Raw genomic sequence first — 23,376 nt, 5'->3', positions numbered from 1 at the left:
CAAAATATGGATATGGGAGACCTAGAGAATTTGCACAGTAAGGTATACAAAATGGAATCTGAAAACAGTTGGTCGCAATGTACTGTGGACAATCTTCAATGTACCAAGCCCCTACTGTAAAACACAAACACAGCTTACTGCAAAGGCGCTGTATCTGGAAGTTTCACTGAATTACAATCACAATTTGCTTGTTCTGTGCCTCCAAAGTCTCATGAGGTCATTGCATGGTGATCAGCATGTGGCAGCTTGTGAAAGCAACCACTTTTGTGGTTGTGGCTCTTTACCCAGTGTGCACATTGGCCAGGAAACCACTCTATCTCTGGAATTGAACGTCTCTGTTCCAGGTAAAGATAGGTTTTTCCGCTGCTATGAATGCTGGGAAAATAACTCTCCATTCTACTGAGAATTTTTACAGTGCATTTGGAGACCGTTTTGAAAATAATGACAGCTGAAGCCAGTCCCTAAAGTATCCATAATTATAGGTTTCACTATATTTGTAATTTTTTCAAGCTTTGTAATCCAAGCTCAAATACGGTGAAAAAAAGTGAGAAGAAAGGGTGAAGATAAAGGCAAAGCCTTGATTAATAGCTTTATTTTAAAGCAAAGTAAACACTGGGAGCACCTTCAGCAATTAAACTGAATACCACTGGATGTGCCTTGTTGTGAATATGTATATTGTGCGGCAAACATCATGGATTAACACTGCCGGAAGTACTATGAGAACATATTATTTTGGACATGACTGTGGAGCAACCTCTGCTGTACTTAAAATATTCCTGTATCACAATGAGACCAGAAAATTTTGTTTGAAATTGTTCCCTTATGCTTGGAATGATGTCAAGAGCACGGTCCCGGTTTGGACCTTGAATGTATTGATGTAATACTACTCCCAAATGTGTGATAAAATGGCATTCCCTATCTATTTTCCTCTGATTTTCCTACCCGTCCCATGTACCAAATTGGCATCATCTGGGAGCTGTGTAAGAAATGTAGGAAAATAGGAGCAGGAGCAAGCCATTCAGCCCCTCAAGCCTACTCTGCAATTCAATTAGAACATGGCTGATCATCTACTTTAATGCCATTTTCCCATATTATCCCCATAACCCTTGATATCTTTAATATCCAGAAATCTTTCAATCTGTCTTGAATATACTCGATGACTGAGCCTCACAGCCTACTGGGGTAAAGAATTCCAATGATTCACCACCCTCTGACTAAAGAAACTCCTCACCTTATTCCTAAATGGCTTACCTCTTTTATACTGAAACTAAGCCCCCTGATTCTAGACCACATTCCCAGCCAGGGAAAACATCTTTCCTGCATCTACCCTGTCGAGCCTTGTAAGAATTTTGTGCACTTCAATGATATGACCTCTCATTCTTCTAAACTGTATAGAATACAAGCCCAGCCTCCTCAATCTCTCCTCATAAGACAATCCCACCATTCCAGGAATCAGTTTGGTGAATCTTCATTACACTTCCTCTATGGAAAATAGATTCTTCCTTACTTAAGGAGACCAAAACTGTATGCAATACTCCAGGTATTGGCTCACCAAGGCTCTATACAACTGCACTTCCTTATGCCTGTACTCAAATCATTTTGCAATAAAAACTAACATATCATTTGGAATTGCTTGTTCAACCTGCATGTTCACTTTGAGTGATGTATAAACAGAGACACACAGGCCCCTTTTGACTTCAACACTTCCCAGCCTTTCACCATGTTTTCCTACCAAAGTGGATGACTTCACATTTTTCCACACTTTATTCCATCTCCCATGTTCTTGCCCACTCACTTAGTTTCAGTCTCCTTGAGGCTTCTTTGCACCTTCCTCACAGCTCACATTCCGACCGAGTTTTGTGTCATTAGCAAACTTGCAAATGTTACGTCCCCACATCCAAATCTTTGATATAGATTGTGCAAAGCTATGGCCCAAGCACTGACCCTTGTGGTACCCTACTAGTCACAGCCTTCCATCCTGAGAATCACTCTGCTTCCTGTCCATTAACCAATTCTCAATCCATGACAGTATATTACCCCCAATCCATGCACTCTGATTTTGCCTACCAACCTCATGTGGGACCTTGTTAAAAACCTGATATCCAAAAACACCACATCCACTGGTTCCCCCTTATCTATTTTGCTAGTTACATCCTCAAAAACACTCCCAACAGGTTTGTCAAACATGATTTCCCTTTCATAAATCCATGTTGTCATTGCCCAATCATTATTGTCCAAGTGTCCATTTGGCACATCCTTTATAATAGAAACTAGCATTTTCTCTACTACTGATGTCAGGCTAACGGATCTATAGTTTCCTGTTTTCTCTCTCTCCCTGTTCTTAGATAGTGAGGTTCAATCTGCAGGAACTGTTCCAGAATTTATAGAATTTTGGAAAATAACCATCTATCTCTACAGCCACCTCTTTCAACACTCTGGGATGTGGATCATCAGGTCTAGGTTTATCAACTTTTAGTCTCATTAATTTCTCCAGTACTACTTTTTTTTTTACTAATAATTGCTTTTAGTTGCTCAATCTTGCTAGTAGTCCCTTTGTTCTCTAGTATTTCAGGGAAATTTTTTGTATCTTCCTCCGTGAAGACAGATGTGAAGCATTTGTCCAGTTTCTCTGCCATTTCCTTATTATAAGGAAATTCCCATTATAAATTCTCCTGTCTCTGCCTGTAATGAGCCCACATTTGGCTTTGTTAATCTTTTCCTTTTTACATATTCATAGAAGCTTTTACAGTCCGTTTTTATGTTTCTTGCTAGTTTACTCTCGTATTCTATTTTCTCTTTATCAGTTTCTTGGTTCTCCCTTGCTGAATTCTAAATGCTCCCAAGTCTCAGGCTCTGCCTACATCTTTTGGCAACTTTATAAGCCTCTTCCATTAACCTAATACAATCCTTAACTTTTCTTGTTAGCCATGGTTAGATCACTTTTCCTGCTTGGTTTTTGTGCCAAAAGGAGTATAAATTTGTTGTGGACCTCTTGCATTTCTACCTTCTCAAACCTCATAACTGCCTCACTCAAGTCACGCCCTCCTGTCCCTGACAACTGACCAAATTGGAAGACCCTAACCTAAGGGGTATGACTGCCTCCTGGAACAAAGCATCCAGGTAATATTCCCCTTGCCTGATGTGTCACAGAGTCTGCAGCTCTGCCTCCACTCAATGACTCTGAGCTGAAGCTCCTAAGTTGTAGACATTTACTGCAGATTTGTTTGCTCTGGATCACACTGGCATCTAGGAGTACCCACATTTGTGGTCACAGCACATCACCTGCCCTGTTTTCCTTATTGTGGCTTAAGTAACTAAATAATTAATTATTTTAAAATTATTTTTACGTTAAGTTAATGCCTCTTCTCACCACTTTCTGTACTAATTTAAACTTTAGTAGTCCAATAAACCCTACCACTCAATAAAATAAATAATGGACTCACTAGATTCTTAATTCCCTTCTGTTAGTGTTTCTTAATTAATTATAATTATAAGGTAACTATTTAAGGGTTATTTAAGTTTTTTCTATTTTTATTCTAAATTTCAGCTCTTTACATGTACAGCCTAACAGCAGTTACTCACTGACCAACTTATTGTTTTCCTGTAAACCTTACTGATATATAAATCCTATTAAGCTCTCTTGTAGTATTAAGCCTTACTTTGAAAAAGATCAGATGCACCAGTTTAATCCCTAGTTTAGATAGGAAATACTCACCAGCCAATCACCTACCTCCTTCCCTGTGATGTCGTACCTTGATTTCTTAGGTCCTGACTGGCTCCTGTTATAGTTTAACCCTCACTTTGCTCTCACTGATTCTCAGACTGCAGCCCTGCTCTGTGTCTCAGCACTTTTAGCCCCCTCTGCTGCTCTCGTGAATTCTCGCACTCTGGTCCTGCTCTGTCTCCCCACATTTTTAAGCTCCCCTGCTGCTCTCACTGATTCTTGCACTGTGGCCCTGCTCTGTCTCTGAGCTTTTAGCCCCCACTGCTGCTGTCACTGATTCTCGCACTGTAGTCCTGCTGTGTGTCTCTGCCGGTAGAATGGATTTTTTAAAAATTATTTTGAGGGAATATTGTGTTATTCTGTAAAGAAGGCTTTGGGGGCGGTGTGTGTGTGTGTGCGTGTGATTTAGCTAAGTTGGACAAGAGTTTGATAGGAGTCAGGTTGTCTTGGCGTTTGGAAACATGAAAAGGATAGAGGCGTTAAGTTGAGATACAAGTGAATGGGTTAGATCTAACATTTACATTTTTAGATAAGTTGAGAGGTTGTTTGAATATCAAAGGGGAGTCAGAGGTAACGAGGAAAACATTTGCATCTTGCAGGAGTTCATAGGTAAACAAGTAGTGAGGATGTTATATTTTATTGACCCAAAAGCAAAGACAAGATAGAACCATGAAAGATCTTACTTTTAGAATGGTTTGAGTTTCAAAGAGGTGTGTGAGAACAATGGGACTGAGATGAATGGAATTAGAGTTACTGTGGATAGCTGTTAAGTTAGAGAGTAGAGATAGCTGTTGAGCTGGACAGCTGTTAAGCTGGAGCTGGCTGGAGAGAGCTGGAGCTGTTTGAGCTGTTGAGATAGCTGGAACGCTGGGCTGCACTTTGACTCACCTATCAAGTCAAGCCAGAAAAGTCTTGGGCTGCAGCAAGCAGTTTTATTCTGAAGTGGATTCCACTGCAGAGTGGAAGAGGTTAAAGGTCATGTGGCACACCTTTATTGAAGCTACAGCGGTTTGCCTTGTGTCATATTACTGGATTTCATATTTAAACATTTATAAGGGAGTGTTGCCTGGAAGGTGTTTACTTGTGGGTTTGACCAAGTAGAATGTTTTGTAAGACTGACCTTAATTGTGTAACTGTAATCTTGTATGCTTAAGTTTTCTTTTATTTTTGTTAATAAAACTTTAACTTTTAACTTTTAAAACCACAAAAGTGTTACTGGACCTCTTACTGCTGAGATCAGTACACCACCTTCTTGGTTTCAGAATACAAAAAAAGTTACGGCCCGTAAACCAAATTTCCCTCCGGGATTTAGTTTGCGCAGCAGTTAACACTGGATTTGGTCATAACACTGTGCTTTTAACCTCCGCTGCTGCTCTCGCTGATTCTCACACTGCAGTCCTGCTCTCTATCCGTGCTTTTAACCCCCACTGCTACTCTTGCTGATTCCCGCACTATGGCCCTGCTCTGTCATTCCATGCTTTTAGCTTCCACTGCTACTCTCGCTGATTGTCGCATCAAAAATATGACCACCATAATATCCATAACACTAGTGAAAGTAGTTTATTCCCTTCAGTGGAAGAAGGATGCTAGAATGACACTTCACATTGTTGAGGTCAATAGGAGTGGTTGAAAAGGAAGAGAGATAGGAATGGTTTAAGGTAAATTCTACAATGAGCATGCAAGAGATTAATTGGTGTTGGGTGGGTGAATTGAAACACTATGGCATGCATTTGTATAGAAATCATAACATAAAAACAGGACATTTGGCTCAACCAGTCCAAAGGAGCAACAATCCCAAATCCCATAATCTTTTCCCATACCCCTTTCTTTCAACCACCCATTTAACCCAATCTTAAATGTCAACATAGTCTCTGTTCAATCACTAACCATTCCACAACCTCAGAAAACTGTAAATAAAACTCTGCTGCCTGTCCTCGATCTCTTACGTGCCAATAAGCGCACTCATAGGTTGTAATAACCATATGAAAAATATTAGTTTCAACTCTATTGTTGACCAAAGTTTTGATCTAGTGATTTCTACAACTTCCACCTCATTCTCATAAGGCTTTGAAGCTTTTAGCAATGCACCACAGTAACAGTTTGTATTAGATCTACCTTGACCCTGGTGGCATCATTCCAGCTCAGGGGAGGTGAGTACCAGGACCGCGGTGTATTAATAATTGAATGAAAAACTGAATTTTGACATTTCTCAACCCTTCCATTGTTTAAAATTGGTCTGTGTATCGATTGAAAGCATATTTATGCATTGAGCAGACTCAATGTTGAAACTTGTGAGGTGAGAGGTTATCTGTATAAATAGGAAACCTCCTATTTTACATGCTCTTGGCTATTAATTATTTAGCCCTGTAACAGAAAACATCCAACATGATGAGGACAAGGTAAAATTTGTGATAGATTGGATGAAGTGAGGTGGGAGGAGGCTTACGTGAAGCATAACCACCAATATGGATTAGTTGGACCAAATGTTCTGTTTTTGTCCTGTAAATGCTATGTAATTCTATGTGAAACCAGAAGCTTCTTGCACTGAACAGATCAGGTGGAAGAAAAGCCAACCGACAAATCAACCCATCTTTCTGAGGTGCTGACTGACAAGCCAGGCGTTCCTAGCAATTTCTAATTTTACTATCTATTTCCAGTGTTCAGGCTTTTAAGTAAAATTGCTCTTTATTAACAGTTCACTAATAGGAGCCTCTTCCTTTGGCAGCTTTCTGGAAATTTATAACGAACGTGTCCGGGATCTTCTGAAGCGTTGCGATGGAAACAAGCCCTACACACTTCGTGTGCGTGAACACCCTGATAAGGGCCCCTATGTGCAAGGTGATCTCACACTCATTTTATGAAATTACATATTTTTCTGACTTTGACAGCTTTACTCACAATTTGTGCATAGGTCTGCCCATCTTCACTTAGTTCATCAAACCATTATAGGCCTTTAGGTCCCAGTTGGAGTATTTGTCCAAATATACAATGATTATAGCACAGAAAGAGGCAATTTGGCCTGTTGTCTGTGTTGGCTGCCTGCAAGAGCAACTCACCCAGTCCTGTTCATCTCCCTTTTTCCTTCTAGCTCTGCATATTTTTTTTACTTCAGATATTTATCCAAATCTCTTTTGAAGCCCACAATTGAATTGGCCTCCAACAAGCTCTTCAGGCAGTGCATTCTAGATCCTAATCACTCGCTGTGTAAAAAAAGCTTTTCCTTCTATCACCATTGCTTCTTTTACCAATCACCTTAAATTGGTGTCCTCTGGTTCTCAATCTTTCTGCCAACAGGAACAATTTCTTCTTTATCTACTCTGTCTAGATCTCTCATGATTTTGAACACCTCTGTCAGATCTCCTCTCAACCTTTTCTTCTCCAAAGAAAACAGCCCCAGTTTGTCTAGTCTAGCAAGTAATTGAAGTTCCTCATCCCTGAAAGCATTTTCGTGAATCTTTTCTGCACAATTTCTAATGCTTTAAAATCCTTCCTAAAGCACGGTGCCCAGAATGAGACACAGTACTCCATTTGAGGCTGAACCAATGTTTTATAAAGATTTATCATAACTTCCATGCTTTTTTGTATTCTGTGCCCCTTTTTAGAAAGCCCGGGATTTAATGTGATATATTAACAGCTTTCTCAACCAGCCCTGCCACCCTCAATGATTTGTGCACATATACCCCAGGTCCCTCTGCTCCTGCACCCAGCTTAGAATTGTACCCTTACTTTATATTGCTTTTCCTTATTCTTCCTACCGAAATGAATCACTACATGTGTCTCTGCATTAAATTTCATCTGCCTACTTCACCAACTTGCCAATGTCCTTTTGAAGTTTAACACCGTTCTCATAGTTCGCAATACTTCCAAGTTCTTTTTATTATTGGCAAATTTTGAAATTGTGTCGTGCATACCCAAGACCAGGCCATTAATATATATTAAGGAAAACAGGAGATCCTAACACTGACCCCTGGGGAAATCCATTATAAATCTCCCTCCATTCACCAATGATCAGCTTCTTGTCACTCAGCTTTTGTATCCATTTTTTAAATATTCATTCATGGGTGTGAGAATCGCTGGCAAGGCCAGCATTTGTTGCTCATCCTTAATTTCCTTTGAGAAGGTAGTGATGAGCCACCTACATGAACAGTTGTAGCCCATCTGGTGTAGGTGCACCTATGGTGCTATTAGGAAGGGAGTTCCAGCATTTTGACCCAGCCTCAGTGATGGATTGGCGATATAGTTTCAAGACTGGATGCTGTATGGCTTTGGAGGGGCACTTGGAGGTGGTGGTGCTCCCATGCATCTGCTGCCATCGTCCTTTTAGGTGGCAGAGGTAATGGGTTTGGAAGGTGCTGTCAAAGGAGCCTTGGTGAGTTGCTGCATTGCATCTTATAGATGATTTACACATTGCTATCACTGTGTCAGTGGTGGAGGGAGAAAAGGTTTAAGGTGCTGGATTGGGTGCTGATCAAGTGGACTGATGCATTCTGGATACTGTTGAGCTTCTTAATTGTTAATGGAGCTGCACTCATCCAGGCAGGTGGAGAGTATTCCATCGCACTAGTCACTTGTGCCCTGTAGATGGTGGACAGGCTTTGGGGAGTCAGGAGGTGAGTTACTCTTCACAGAATTCCCAGCCTCTGACCTGTTCTTGTAACCACAGTATTTATATGGCTAGTCCAGTTTAGTTTTTGGTCAATGGAAACCGCTAGGATGTTAATGGTGGGAGATTCAGTGAAGGGCAATCACTCTCACCTTAGCCATTGGCTTCAGCTCTTTTGCCCATGTTTGGACAAAGGCTGTAGTGAGTTCAGGACCCAGGTAGCCTGGTGGAACCCAAACTGATCATCAGTCAGCAAGCTATTGTTGTGCGATAGCCTGTTGATGACTCCTCCCATCACTTTGTTGATGATCTAGAGTAGACTGATGGGGTGGGAATGGGCCACATTGCAGTTGTCCTGCTTATTGTGGACAGGACGTATTTGGACAATTTTCCACATTGCCAGGTAGATGCCAGTGCTGTAGCTATACTGGAACAGCTTGGCTAGGAGCGTAATAGTTCTGGAGCACAAGTCTTCAGTACTATTGCTGGGATTTTATCAGGGCCCATAGCCTTGGCTGTATTCAGTGTCTTCAGCCATTTCTTGATTTCACATGGAGTGAATTGAACTTGCTGTCGACTGGTATCTGTGATGGTGGGAGCCTCAGGTGGAGGCCGAGATGGATCATTCACTCGGCAATTCTGACTGATGATTGTTGCAAATGCTTCAGCCTCGCCTTTTGCACAGATATGCTGGGCTCCCCCATCATTGACAATGGGGATATTTATGGAGTCAATTTCTTTGATTAGTTGTTTAATTTTCCACCACCATTCACGACTGCTTGTGGCAGGTGTGCAGAGCTTTGACCTGAACCGTTGGTTGTGGGACCATTTAGCTCTTTCTATTGCATGCTGCTTTTACTCTTTGACATGCCAGTAGTCCTGTGTTGTAGCTTCACCATGTGGCACCTTATTTTTAGGTATGCCTGATGCTGCTCCTGGCATGCCCTCCTGCACTCTTCATTGAACCATGGTCGATCTCCTGGCTTGATGGTAGTGGTAGAGTGAAGGAGATGCTGACTGATAGGGTTGCAAATTGTGGTTGAACACAATTTTGCTGCTATTGATGGTCCACAGGGCCTCATGGATGCCTAGTTTTGAGTTGCCAGATATGTTTAAAATCTATCCCGTTGGTCATGGTGGTAGTGCTACACAACACGATGGACAGTATCCTCAGTCTGAAGACATGCCTTTATCTCCACAAGGATTATGCAATGGTCACTCCTAATCAGTACTGTCATGGGCAGATGCACCTGAATCAGGTAGATTGGTGAGGATGAAGTCAAGTAGTTTTTTCTTCTTGGTTCCCTCACTAAGTACCATAGATCCAATCTGGCAGAAATGTCCATCAGGATTTGGCCAGCTCAGTCAGGAGTGGTGCTGCTGAGTCATTCTCTGTGGTGGGCATTGAAGTTCTCCACCCAGTGTACATTGTGTCCTATTGCTGCCCTCAGTGCTGTTCCATATTGTGGTCAACATGGAAGAGTATTGATTCATAGTGGAGGGCAAGTGGTAGGTAGTAATCAACAGGATGTTTCCTTGACCATGTTTGACCTGATGCCATAAGACTTCATAGGGTCCAGAGTCAATTTTGAGGCCTCCCAAGGCAACTCCCTTCCTCTCTCCTGACTATATACCACTGTACCACTACCTCTGCTGGGTCTTCCCTGCTGGTTGGACAGGACATACCCAAGGATGGTGAAAGAGGTGTATGGGGTGTTGGCTGTGTTATGAAGATTTTTTTTTGAAGGTTTCTTTCCTGGCTGGATTAAAAAAAAACTGAAACTCTCTAAAAGACAATGGAAACTGCCAGAAGGCTACAACATACAGCTTGCATTCCACCAAGTGGGATGGAAAATGAAAGACACTCAACCCCTTGGGCAGCATGAAAGACCCCACCTCCTGATGGCTTTGCACAATCCTGAAACTTTGAAAATGTTTCTGAGATAAAACATCAAAATACAATTACCTGTTCTAAAACAATGACTGCAGCAGGTGTGGACTAATAGAATTTCTCTGGGGTATACAGCCAGCAAAGTACTTCAAGAGACTGTGCTATCATGTGAAGAGAGATCAGAATGCTGTATTGAAACAGGCTGCAAAAGCTATTTGTGTTTTCTCTCTCTCTCTCTCCCTCTCTCTCTCGCTTGCTCTCTCTAGCTTGCTCTCGCTCTTGCTCCGTCTTGCTCTCACTGCTGGTCCAATAGCAGCATCCTCTCCCAAACCAACTTGCCCAGCATGAAGGTGCTAATCACTCAAAACAAGTTTTTGCTCCACTGGACTAATGTTGTTCATTAGTCTGATATTGTACTTCTGAAACAATTGCTTTACTTGGAACTCGGTCATGGCAGAAGACTCCCGTGAGAACGGTGGAAACGCTTTAGGGATGTCCTAGATGTATTCATTGAAGAGGTCAAACATCCTTGCTGACTCAAGGGAGACCCTGGCATGTGACTGACCAAAATGAGAAGGCTCATTCAAGAAGGCATCAAACACACAGAGAGACTATGTTGGGAAAGTGCAAAGGTGAAGTAGAGTCATTGGAGGGAGTGCACAAATCTCCAAACAACCCATCTATCCAACCCTTTAAGCACCACCTGCCCCACATGTGGCAGAGTCTGAACATTGCACATTGGACTTTATCAACCATCTCAGAACCCATCACACTGGAGTGGAAACAAATCACCCTCAGTTCTGAAGGACTGTCTAAGGAAAAGAAGCCCCTTTTATTCCATGAGATCTAACTTTGCTCACAAGTCGGTTATGTTGCACTTTATCAAATTCCTCTTGGAAGTCCATGTAGACCACATCAACCACATTACCCTTTCTGTGACCTCATCAAAAAAGTCCAACAAGTTAGTTAAGCGTTAAGCATAATATGCCCTTATTAAATCCATGTTGATTTTCCCTAATTAAACAATGTTTGCCCAAGTGACTGTTAATTTTGTCTCTCATTATCTAGGGTGTTACATTTGCAATTCTCCTGTCCTCTGGCACCACACTGTATCTAAGGAGGATTGGAAGGTTATGGCTAGTGCCACCGCAGTTTCCACCCTTACTTCCCTCAGCATCCTTGGATCCTTTCCTGCAGTCCTGGTGACTTATAAACTTTAAGTGCTGCCAGCTTTTCTAATACTTCTCCGTTATTTAGCCTATCAGGTTTCTCAACTACCTCCACTTTCATTTTGACTTGGGCAGCATCTTCCTTGTTAAAGACTGATGCAAAGTATTCATTTAGTACCTCAGCCGTGCGACACCACCCACCACCACCCCCCCCCCCCACACCGTCGCCTTGCAAAAATCACCTTTTAAGTCCATAATTGGCCCCACTGTTTTTCACCGCCTGTTTACTATTTAAATGCCTGTAGAAGACTTTTGGATTCCCTTTTATGTTGGCTGCTGGTCTCTTCTCATATCCTCTCTTTGCTTCTCTTATTTGTTTTTTCATTTCCCCTCTGTACCCTCTGAACCGAGCCTGGTTCTCAATTGTGTTACTCTCCTGACATCTGTCATATGCACCCTTTGCTCATCTTGCTGTCCATTTCTCATCATACTGGAAGCTCTGGATTTGTTTGTCCTACCTTTCCCCCTCAATGGAATGTACTTTGTACCTGAACTATCTCTTCTTTAAAAGCAACTCATTACAGTTTTGCATGCCAATCTTTGATTCCAATTTATCTGGACCAAGTCTGTTCTCACCGCATTGAAGTTTGTCCTCCCCCAATTAATTATTCTAGTGCCCAATTCTTGGCCCCACACTTTAGGAAGGATTTCAAGACCTTCGTGGAACTTAGTAGAATGGTATCAGAGCAAAGAGACCAAATCAATCTGGGATTGTTCTTCTTGATGCAGAAAAGGTTAAAGGGGGACATGATAGAGGTTTTCAGTGGTAAGAGACGTGGTAACCAGAGGATGTAGATTTAAGGAACTTGGCAGAAGAACTAGAGGTGGCATGAGAAAAGAGGTGTTTACACAGTGAGCTATCATGATCTGGAATGCACTGCCTGAGAGTGGTGGAAGCAGATTCAATAATAACCATGAGAATGAAATTGGATGAGCACTTGAAGGGGAATAGTTTGCTCTGCTATGGAGAAAGAGCAGGGGAGTGGGGCTAATTAGATAATTAATTCAAAGAGTTTGCACAGGCACAGTGGGGAGAATGGCCGCCTTCTATGTTGTTGCATTCTATGATACTGAATTTGTCAATGCGCCCTAATGACAGGTTGAATGATGAGGTGATAGTAACCGAAAAGGCTAATGGAATGCTGTATATCTGTAGGGCTGGAATACAAGAGGGTGGAAGTCATGCTTCAGCAATGCAAAGCCTTGATTAGTGTACACCTGGAGTCCTGGTCACCACACTTTAGGATCGATATATTGGTTTCGGTGGGAGTGCAATGCAGATTAACCAGAATGACACCTGGACTCCAAGGGTTAAATGAATGTGCTCCCTGGAATTTGGAAGGTTAAGGGGTAATTTGACCAAAATATTCAAGACATTAAGGAGAATATATAGGACGAAACTATTTCTCCTGTTTGAGAAATCTGGGGGCATAGGTTAAAAATTGGAGCTGGACCTCTCAGGACTGAAATTAGGAAAAATTTCTATATGCAAAAGGCTGGATATTCTTCGTTTAGTTGCAACCTCAAGGTCTGCCTCAATTCCAGGTCAGGAACCCAATTGAGGCTGTGCCGAATGTTGCTCATGATCTTCCTGGAGTCAGCCACATAATTGGCTGCCCCTGGGAGTCCCATCCAATTAACGACAGCAGGGCAGATCAGTCAAGTGAGAGGCCCAATCAGAGAGTCCATTGCAATGTCTGGCCGGCAGCCCCACCAGGATAGGTAGGCACTGTTGAGACAGGAAGGAGTCCACGCTGGCAATACAAAACAGAGGAGCTGTCTATTGCATTTATAAAGTTAAAATCCTTCATGGCCACAGCTGTCAGGCCTTCATAGTGGAGGTCAAATCCCAATGGGCCCATGCTGGGGTGATGGAGAGGAGATGTTGATGACCTTCCTCTGCCCCTTCTGGCCTGCTGCCAGGAGGCTGTCTCCAGTTCAATTCCAGGCTCTGGCCTTAGCAGGAGGGCTTGTGTGCTGGCAGGAAGATCCCGGCAGCGCTGGAAGTTTTCCCCTCATTTTCCCAGGCTTATTTAGGCAGGTCCCTGCCGCAATCACCCCACCTTGGGCATGAACGCTCGGAGGCAGAAAAACATCAGGTAGCTGATCTGATTTTGCTAATTTTCCTCCCCATCCCCTTCATAAGACCAGGAAAATTCAGCCACAGGGTGGTAGGTGTTTGGAACTCCCTTCCATAAATGATAATTAATGTTAGTTCAGTTATTAATTTTAAATGTGGGAAAGATGGATTTTTGGTATTAAGGGACATGGAGCACTTTAGAGTTAGATCACAGATGAGCCATTATCTCATTAAAGTCCGTTGCTCTGTTATGCTGTCCCTGCCACACTTGCATGCTCCTTGTCTCTGCCGCTGTCTTGTGAGCTCTGTCTCTACCGTACTCTCGCGCACACTCAGTCCCTTGTGCCACCTTACGTATGTGCTCTGTCTCAGCCACACTCTCTTGTGTGCGCAGTCTGTCCCTGCCACGCTGTCTCACGTGTTCCTGCTGTGCTGTTTCTTGCATGGGCTCTGTCCCTTCTGCATTGTCTCTTAAGGCACCCTCTGTCACGTATGCCCTGTCCTTGTTGCACTCTCGCCTGTGTGCTCTGTCCCTGCCATGCTCTCGCAGCGCATATGGGCATTATCCCTACCACGTTCTCTCCCTGCTGGGCTCTGTCCCCGCTGCGCTTGTGTGGCCGTGCGTGAGTGCCCTGAACCTGCGCATTCTCTCAATGTCTCCCTCTGGCCCATGCACGCCACTGCCTCCTTGTCTGTCTCTGCTCCCTCCTTGTCTTGCTCTGTCACTCTTCCCTGTTTCTGTTTCTTCCTCCTTTTGGCTCCCTTTGTCTCTGGCACTCTCCCAATCTTCTTAAAATCAAGAACAGAGCAACAGAATATCAGGACCGGAAGCCTGGACTGGAGTCTAAATGGAGAATTGACATTATAAAATTTCTCACCAGGAGGATTGGGCTCCTTGTTACTTGTTATTTTACCACTACACACGCAGGTGACTGAGTATCCCATAGCTTTGAAAGCCTCAAAGAGCTAAGTTTTCCTTTGTCTACAACTGTGGATTTTTTTTAAATGTGCCCTCTATTGAGCCAAACACTGTCCACATTTTTAGCTCACTGGATCATTGGCTGGCTTGCAAAGTATTTTACTGTTCTACGTTAATACTAAACATAACCCCAGCACTGGGAACTCCTTGTATCCTGTTAAATCCTTTTCAGAGAAGCCTTATGTTGCAGTAAGGCATAGTGTAGTCCTTCAGAAATATTCTTTAACTTTGGCCATGTGTTTTGATTTTAGAAGCAGTCAGTCCAGCTGTTACTCATGGGGAAGAGGATAATTATGTATTGTGCATTTTGCTATGTATGAGTTTTTCAGTTTATTGGAAGTAGCGCCAGCATTTCAGGCTTTATATGGATTATATTCCAATAACAGTCTCTCACATACCACATGGAAAAGAACAACCTCCAAATGTTAGAATTCCTTGCTCCTTCTTTTAATGTGTTTTGTGATAGGATGGATTTCTAAGTCTGAAGCTTCAACGGAAATACTTTTTGTTGCACGTGACAGTGGCCTGTGGCAGTTGGAGAGTATCTTCATCTATGATGTTTAAATTGATGCAGGCCTGCTAAGGCTGGGAATTTTATTATAACAGTCCGCATGAGTCAAAATAGTGTTTCAGCACGAGATTACTCAGTTTAAGATCCAACAGCAACATGCTATGGTTCATGGCCCAGCACCATTGATAGTGTTATCACCTCCTTATACCAGACCTTTAATAATATTCAGTCCTTAGTACACCATTTTAGGCCTGTGATAACTGCCACAGTTACCTAATTCATGTTTTTGCTGCTGTCAGCCGTGACTCAATGGTAGCACTCTTGCCTCTCAGTTGCATAAAGGAGGTATTGACTGCCGCCCCCAGCTGGACATTAAAGATCCCATGGCACTATTTTGAAGAAGAGCAGGGGAGAGTTCTCCCCAGTCTGCTGGACAATATTTATACCTCAACCAACATCACTACAAAAGATTATCTAGTTGTTATCTTGGGGAGTTTGCTATGTGTGAATTGACTGTCATGTTGGTATGTCATTGGCTGTAAAGTGCTTTGGGACATCCTGAGGTGTTGAAAGAAGCTAGTCCCTTTAAAGCCATGTTTTCAATAGAAAGATTAAAACTCCCGATTAAAGTTCTAATCGTTGTCTATTTCCCTTTGGTTTATTCTCAAGTATTCGCTAGACTGAAAAGTAACAGCTGTTCCCTTAAACTAAATGCAATGCCAAAGATAGGTTTCATCCAAATTCCACAGTCTGAAAAAATGTTTTTGCTGTGTATTACAGCTTTTCCATCCTAATTTGCATTGTGAAGCAGGAATATTTTCTTTTTAAAGTATTGAAGGATCCCTCCTCCCCCCCCCCCCCAAACAACCACCACCACCACCACCGGCCAAATGTCTCTGCTGCCTGCTTGCTACGGATTGATTTCATGGGTACAGCAAGCTGTGCAGTGTCTTCATCAACTAGAGGCACTGTGCACTAATATGCAGCAAGAATTGTGGCTGGTCTTTCTCTATGCTAAGATTAACTGCAGCAGCCTCAGTTCCAGCTTGTCCAAGATCTCCAAACCCAGTACAATCAGTGATTGGGTCTTGGTGCTGCATAACCAGTCAATGCATTCATTGGCTGAGACATGAGGGAGGTAAGAGACGTTGAATACAGTGATTGTGAATTCATAATCTAATCAAAGCTATCAGATGGTATCATAAAGTGAGTAAAATTTAATCGGTTTATAACCATCTGACCACCAAATCCATTCACTTTAACTGATCTATACTGTGAAGGTAGTGTCTTGGTGCACACCAGTAGCTCTGTTGTATCAGGGACATGGCATTAAGTTTCTGAACTATCAACTCTCACGCTGTTTAAGCCGTATGTTTTGAATGGGATGCCTACTATCTTGAAGGAGGAAATCCACATTGGCCTCCTTCTTCAGCATCTCCAAAACATCTGGGCTGATGCCCTCTCCCTAGTCATCTTCTAAACAATTAGAATCAATGTGCTGCAGCTTGAAACTCCTGATGATTGTATTTCACCTTTAAGAGCCAGCTGCAACCTTTAAGAAAAATTATTTTTGATGTTCCAATTGGCAGTCAACCAGCCATATTCCCACTGCATTTTCAGATTGTGCTAAGATCCCAGTGTAATAAGGGAACAAGGCCAAAGTCAGAAATTCCACCCAGATCAGCTGTTATTCTGTCATACCTGCACCCACACAACGACATGCCTGCATAGATGCACATTTTCTCAGACTTGGAAAATTGGGACTCCAGTGTCCAAATTCCACATGGTATGGTGCAGTTTAGACGTTGAGTAAAAGCACCTTTTTGATGCCACATCTTAGAAGCACCCCTTTCTAAGCCATTGCGATGCATGCAGTAAGCATGACTTTAAACAATAAACATACTTCCTTTAAAGGAATCTGCAGTGAGATTGTGGAAGTTACAAGGTGTTTACCGAAACAGTGTTTATCACTCAAGTCAGACAAGATTACTTTCCTATATTCTCAAAATAAGAGACCAACTCAGAAGCACTACTACTTTAAAATACTTTTTTTGTATGGTCAAATGGAGTTTCAACTGACAGTCTGATGCAATCACTTAGACACAGCTACTGGACTCCAGCCAGCCATTATCAGCAAAGAGGAGACTGATTTCTGGAGCAAGCCACATCTGACATCTGTGCATGATCCCATTGATAGCAGGAAGTAGCTAATTAGTCCACCCTTTTCCAGAAATATAACTCCCAATAATTTTGAGCTAATAGATGTTTGAACAGGCTTTAATATTTGAGATTTTTAACTGTACAATTATAGAATAACACTCCATCTTACTGTTCTCTGACGAAATATGAATCTTTCATTTATTTCAAATTCAGGAAAGTGATCTTCTGATTGACATTTGTATGAAGTAGTATTTAAAAAAAATGTGTGAAATTAACATTGCAGCTTCAGTTCAATATTGTGACATGGCCTTGAAATCTGAGACTTTGTAATAATCTGAATCTACCAGTTGTATTTGTAATGGTTTTATTGTTGTGTTTAACCGAGTACAATGCTTGGTCAGCAAAACAACCCACATAGAACTGAAGGTAACAATTATGTTTGCTAGAGAATGTTTCGCTCAGCAGTAAGTGTAATCACTAAGCGTAAACTGCTCAAGATATCGTTCTGCAGATGTATGCAGCTGCTTCAATCTCCCTTAGAACTCCAGGAAGCTATAAGCATAGAGGAGAACACAATGTACAAAGAAATAGCCAGAATTATTAATTAATAAGGCCAGCAACCTCATCACCATGAGCTGTTTAAATAAGAACATAATGTAAATAGATAGCAGTTGGAAAAATATCATCATGCTTTTTAACTTTTTGGGGGTGGCTTAGTTTTGGGCAACTGACACTCAGACATACAAGACTTCTTTCAAACTGCCTAATGCAGTTTGCTGGATTGAGGCCAACCAATATTGGGCCTCCCTGACTTGTGGAAAAATGTGAGGGAGGGTGATATGGGGTCATGATCACGGCAGAGAGAGGTGGGATCATGATCGTTTTCAGTCAAACATGATATAGTAGCAGTCTAAAAGTTGAATCGTTTCACCTAATTGACACACGGGTGGAAGAAAGTTGGCTGGCTTTTCTTTACCCTGTCATGGGATGTGGGCATCACTGGCAGGGCCAGCATTTGGTGCCCATCCCTAAATGCCCTTGAACTGTGAGGGTTGCTAGGCCATTTCAGAGGGCAGTTAAGAGTCAACCATTGCTGTGGGTCTGGAGTCACATGTAGGTCAAACAAGGTAACGATGGCAGATTTCCTTCCCTAAAGGACATTAGTGAACCAGATGTGTTTTTACAACAATCAGTGATAGTTGTCATGGTCACCATTACTGAGACTGGTTTTATATTGCATATTTCTTCATTGAATTGGTGGGATATGAACCCATGTCCCCAAAGTATCAGCCTGGGCTTCTGGATTACTAGTCTAGTGATGTTACTACAATACCACCATCTCCCCCAAGAGGCTTAGGGATGAGGAAGCATAATGTCTTTTTAGTGGTACCTTGCGTCTTTTTGGACGTTTTCGGATGTTTTATCCTCTTATTTGGTTCTTAATCCATTATTCCTAGCCAAGAGTAGGATGAAAATCAGGACTATTGCTGCTCTGAAACATACTACCTTAAGGTGTGTGAGAGTCACTCTCTTTGGTCTCCTCTTCCTCCATCTTTTTGAGGAGGTCCACCTATTGCTTGGTGCACAAATAGAATTAGAGATTAAGACTATTGGCTTGATCTTGCATCTCATCACTTCACAATACAGAATGTTAGATGCTGCGCTTTACCTAATCTATATGAAAATATGCCCAAATTTTGCATTCCCACAGAACGTTAATTCAAGAAGTGGGGTGGTGCACTATATTAGGTATATTATAGTATATCTAAATCACATAATATTTTAGAATTTATTCTGCTCAAAATAGTGGTATACACACAGACATTGCTTAAGTCAATGTTGCAGTTCTTCTTATCAGTGCAATAGAATGGGAGGTAGATTACAAAAGCATAACTGATCTAGACTGGTTGTTAGGATTTGAAATACTTTTTCTTTATTCTTTCATGGGATGTGGGCATCGCTGGCAAGGCCAGCATTTATTGCCCATCCCTAATTGCCCTTGAACAGAGTGGCTTGCTAGGCCATTTCAGAGGGCAGTTACCACTTGCACTGCTTTGCTATTCTCACTGATTTTATGCAGTGATGCTTTTGTATTTCCACAGGATTATCTCAGCACTTGGTTTCAGACTACAAGCAACTTGTAGAGCTTTTGGAGGAAGGAATTTCAAACAGGTATTGATCATCATGTGGATTTTCCTCCGGCTTAATGCAGATTTTCCTCCGGCTTAATGTATGTTGAACGTTTGCTATAAATCGTCAGTTTGTAGGACTATTTAGTATTTAATTCCCTGAGGAAACAAGCATGATTTTTTTCTAGTGACATTTGTACTAAATGAGAAATTTTACAGCAGTATCTGATCATAGAATTATACAGCACAAAAGGAAGCCATTCACACCACCATGGTGGTCTGATTAGTCCTATAGCGCTCCAAAGATTTTCCCTTCAAGCAATTTATCCAATTCAATTTATAAAGTTACCATTGGATCAACTTCTACCTTCAGGCAGTGGATTACAGGGACAGAATTTTTCATCTCGCGGGCAGGCGTGCTCCCGACCCAAACGGGAGTGAAATAGTATATGCTGCTGTTGGGCGAGCATCCTGATGTCATTGCGCATTCTTGCGATCTGTCGGCCAGCGGGCGCAGTGAGAGGCGGCAGCGCACCAGCCGACAATTAAAAGGCTTATTAAGGCCCTTAAGCAATTAATTAATTTGTATTTTCCACTGCCCCCTCAACCGTTTGGTTGCTGGGCAAGCGAATAGGCCAGGCAGTCTTTGTATATTTTACCAAACCTCATCCATGGGTGGGATGAAATTTCCAATGGTTATTGAAAATTACAATAAAACTCTTTAAGCATTTTTTTTTTACATATCCCTCTCCATGTAACTGAGTCACATGTGGGGACATGTTTATATCATTTGTAAAATGTTTATTTTTGTATTTAAAATTCTTCAGCTGCCTTCAGGGAGCTTTCAGTGTGTGATCCCCCATGCATGTGCAGACTTCAATGCTCACACTCCTTCCGCCCCCACCCCGGCAGCGCTGAGGCTCTTAGCACGCACTTCATGCAGGCTGACCATTAGGCTGGCCATTAATTGGCCAGCCATTGTGAAATTGCGGCTGAAGCCCAATCGCAGATAGCGGTCCATTTCGTGGCCGTTCCCGGGCCCGCCTGATGAAGGGAAAATCCTGCCCCGATCATCACAACTTGTTGCGTGGAAAAAAATTCTCATCTCCCCTCTGTTTTCTTGCCAATGATCTTAAAGCTGTGCGCTGTGGTTAACGACCCTCCCACCAGTGCAAACAGTTTCTCCCGATCAACTCTATTATACCCCTCCATGATTTTGACCACCTGAGTTAAATTTCTCCTTAATCTTCTCTGTTCTCAGAAGAATGATCCCAGCATCAGTGTCTGCACTTAAACTAATTCAAAACTTAAATTATTTTAAGCTGAAACCTAAGTTGTAGGTATGTGTCAAACAGCAATGACTTTGATGATAGATTGTTCTTCTTCCACTTCCTAATGCAGCTGAGGAGACAAGGTACATCTTTTGTGTCCAGTGTGGAAACAGATGAAACTGACTACCAACAAACTTAATATTCTCTCACAGAAGTTGTTCCATACACTGAACTTGTTCTCACATCGAACAACTTCTCTCGTCAGTTGTATGATGTATCTGTCTTTTCATGGGACATGTGGAACATTCTTTGTTTCAGCCCTACTCAGGTCCCCTCCCTCATCTTTTTCTGGTGTTGGTGCTGTTTTCTGCCTTCACTCCAAACTGGAAAATTCCATCAACTTTCTTTCAATTTCCACCCTTCCCTCACTTTCTCAAGGTACATCTCCAACTCTTCCATTCCCTTTCTTGGCACATCTGTTTCCATTTCTGGGGATAGACTATTGACCAATAGCCATCATGAGCCCACTGACTTCCACAGCTATCTAGACTTCACTTTTTCCCACCCCACTTCCTTTAAAGGCTATTCCATTCTCCCAATTTCTCTGTAATGGTGCATGATGAGGGAGGGAACCTGAGCCGGACTGAAACAAAGAATGTTCCACATATCCCATGAAAATACAGACACATCATACAGCTGAAGAGAGAAGTTGTTTCATGTGAGGGCAAGTTCAGGACAGAATGTTAAGTTTGTTGGGAGTCAGTTTCACCTCTTTCCACACTGGACACAAAAGATGTACCTTGTCTCTTCAGCTGCATTAGGAAGTAGAAGAAGAACAATCTATCATCAAAGTCATTGCTGTTTGACACACATCATGTCACCTCCTGATATGTCTTCCATTCTCCTCAACCAAGTATTGCATTGCGTCCCCACCACCACCCGCCCCCCCCAAAACCCCCGCCGACCCCTCTCCCTACTGGTTAATAGGGCCCTCAACAATGTCCGTTCTATTTCATGCGCTTCTGCTCTGAACCCTTCCCTTTCCTCCCAGAACTATAATAGGGTTCCACTTGTCTTCACCTTCCACCCCCGTCAACCTCCATGTTCAATGGATCATCCTTCACCATTTCCACCAGCGTGTTGCCCCATCAAACACATCTTCCCCTCTCCTCCCTTCCTCTTTCAGTATTCCTGAGAGCCTGTACCCTCCATGACATCAGGTCCATTCCACAATCACCCCCAATACTTGTCATTCTTTTTGTCATTTAATCTTGCCTGCCTTCCATGCTTTCACAGACAATCACTTTTGTTCTTTCCTCCTGCCTTTCCCTGCTTCTGTATTGGTTAAAATCTGTTGCACCACTGACCATTTCAAGTTCTAATGAAAGATCACCAACTGGAAACCTTCACTCTGTTTCTTTCCAGTAGTTCCTATTTTTATTTCAGATTTCCAGCACATGTGGTATTTTGTTTTATTAAGGTACTCTTTTGTTGGCATGGGATTGCCAGGAGATCAGTGTTAGTGTAATTATTGTGCCTTTTTTTTGGTCTTTTGGGAGTATCCCATTGGTCTAACGGAGGCTCACATTCTGCCCCTGTCTCCAGTGGCTCGCTATTCAGTGGGACCAATAAAATTCCTGAACACAATCAGAGAAAACAAGTGTGTCACTGTCACCATGTGCCCAGGCCAATGAATGCTGGTTTTCATGAAATAATGAATGGAGTTGAGGAATATCATCCCAGTATATTGGCAAAACTTACAAAAAATCCTGTAACTCCACAATATAAAAGCAGAATTTTGACTTGTTCAGTCACCATGGACAGAACCTTGTCCTTGTCAGGCGGGCTTGGCAGGGCAGTCGGAAAGCCAACCGCTGCCCGTGAGCGAGGCCGGAAGGCGATTTCACGCTGACAGGCCAATTAAAGTCCACCGAGCGTGAAACACGAGCAGCTGCACTCAGCGCTACCTGTGCGGGCGGGGGGAGGAGGGGGAGCTGGCCAAGTGTGAGCTTTGTGCGTGCACGCAAGTGCATGCTTCAGAATCTCCCTGAGACATGGCACTGCCTCAGGAAGATGAAGGATTAAAAAAAAAATTGACAAATGTATTAAAACATGTCCCCTTATGTGACAGAGACACATGAGCAGGGACATGTTATTAATTAAATTTTAAAACTTTTATTTTATTTTTATTTGCTTTAGGAAACCTTACCCCGCCCTTGGATGAGGGTTCCTAAAAAGTGCGAAGGCTGCTTGGCCTTTTCGCCTGCCCGCCAGCTGTAAGGTTGGACGGGCAGCAAAAAATTTAACTTAATATCCTTGTTAATGGCCTTAACAGGCCTTTGAATTGTCGGCAGGTGTTCTGCTGACTCCAGCGTGCGCCAGCCAGCCGAAATGTCACGTGACTGTGCGTTAACATTGGGATGCTCGCCCTACGTCACTGTGCATTGTTTAACGCTCGAGCGGGTTGAGTGCGCGCCTGCCCACCCGCCCACCGAACTAAAATTTTGCCCCATGGATAAAACCATGTAATAAAAACAGAATTTATTTTAGTCACTGTCAGACAATGGCCCTGCAAATGTGTCAGTCATGCTAGGGATACCCGTGTTCCTATACTGATAAGTGCATTATAGATCAAAAGTTGCAGTTATCCAACAAAATAAAACTTTGCCCAGTATGGGTGTAACAGGAGCCAGGAGCCAGATTTTCAATTACCAGTGGGGTTGAGAGCGAAAGAGGGCATGTTTTACTGATTGTATTCCCGGAGGGCACCTTTGGATCCTGATGCCTTCAGGGCACGTC

The 23,376-nt window shown here is 42.6% G+C and overlaps 1 protein-coding gene across 1 annotated transcript in view; it reads left to right on the top strand.

Moving 5' to 3' along the window:
* Positions 1 to 23,376, top strand: part of stard9 (StAR-related lipid transfer (START) domain containing 9) — a 356,364-nt gene that overhangs the window by 142,400 nt on the left and 190,588 nt on the right. Inside the window, exons 7-8 of the mRNA XM_041214173.1 lie at positions 6,450 to 6,562; positions 19,280 to 19,349. Of these exons, the coding sequence (XP_041070107.1) occupies positions 6,450 to 6,562; positions 19,280 to 19,349 (183 nt within the window). The remainder of the gene's footprint in view (positions 1 to 6,449; positions 6,563 to 19,279; positions 19,350 to 23,376) is intronic.

This window comes from Carcharodon carcharias, chromosome 20, assembly GCF_017639515.1.
Source record: "Carcharodon carcharias isolate sCarCar2 chromosome 20, sCarCar2.pri, whole genome shotgun sequence".
NCBI lineage: Eukaryota > Metazoa > Chordata > Chondrichthyes > Lamniformes > Lamnidae > Carcharodon > Carcharodon carcharias.
The sequence above is the reverse complement of the archived record's forward strand: the minus strand, read 5'-3'. Positions and strand labels throughout refer to the sequence as shown.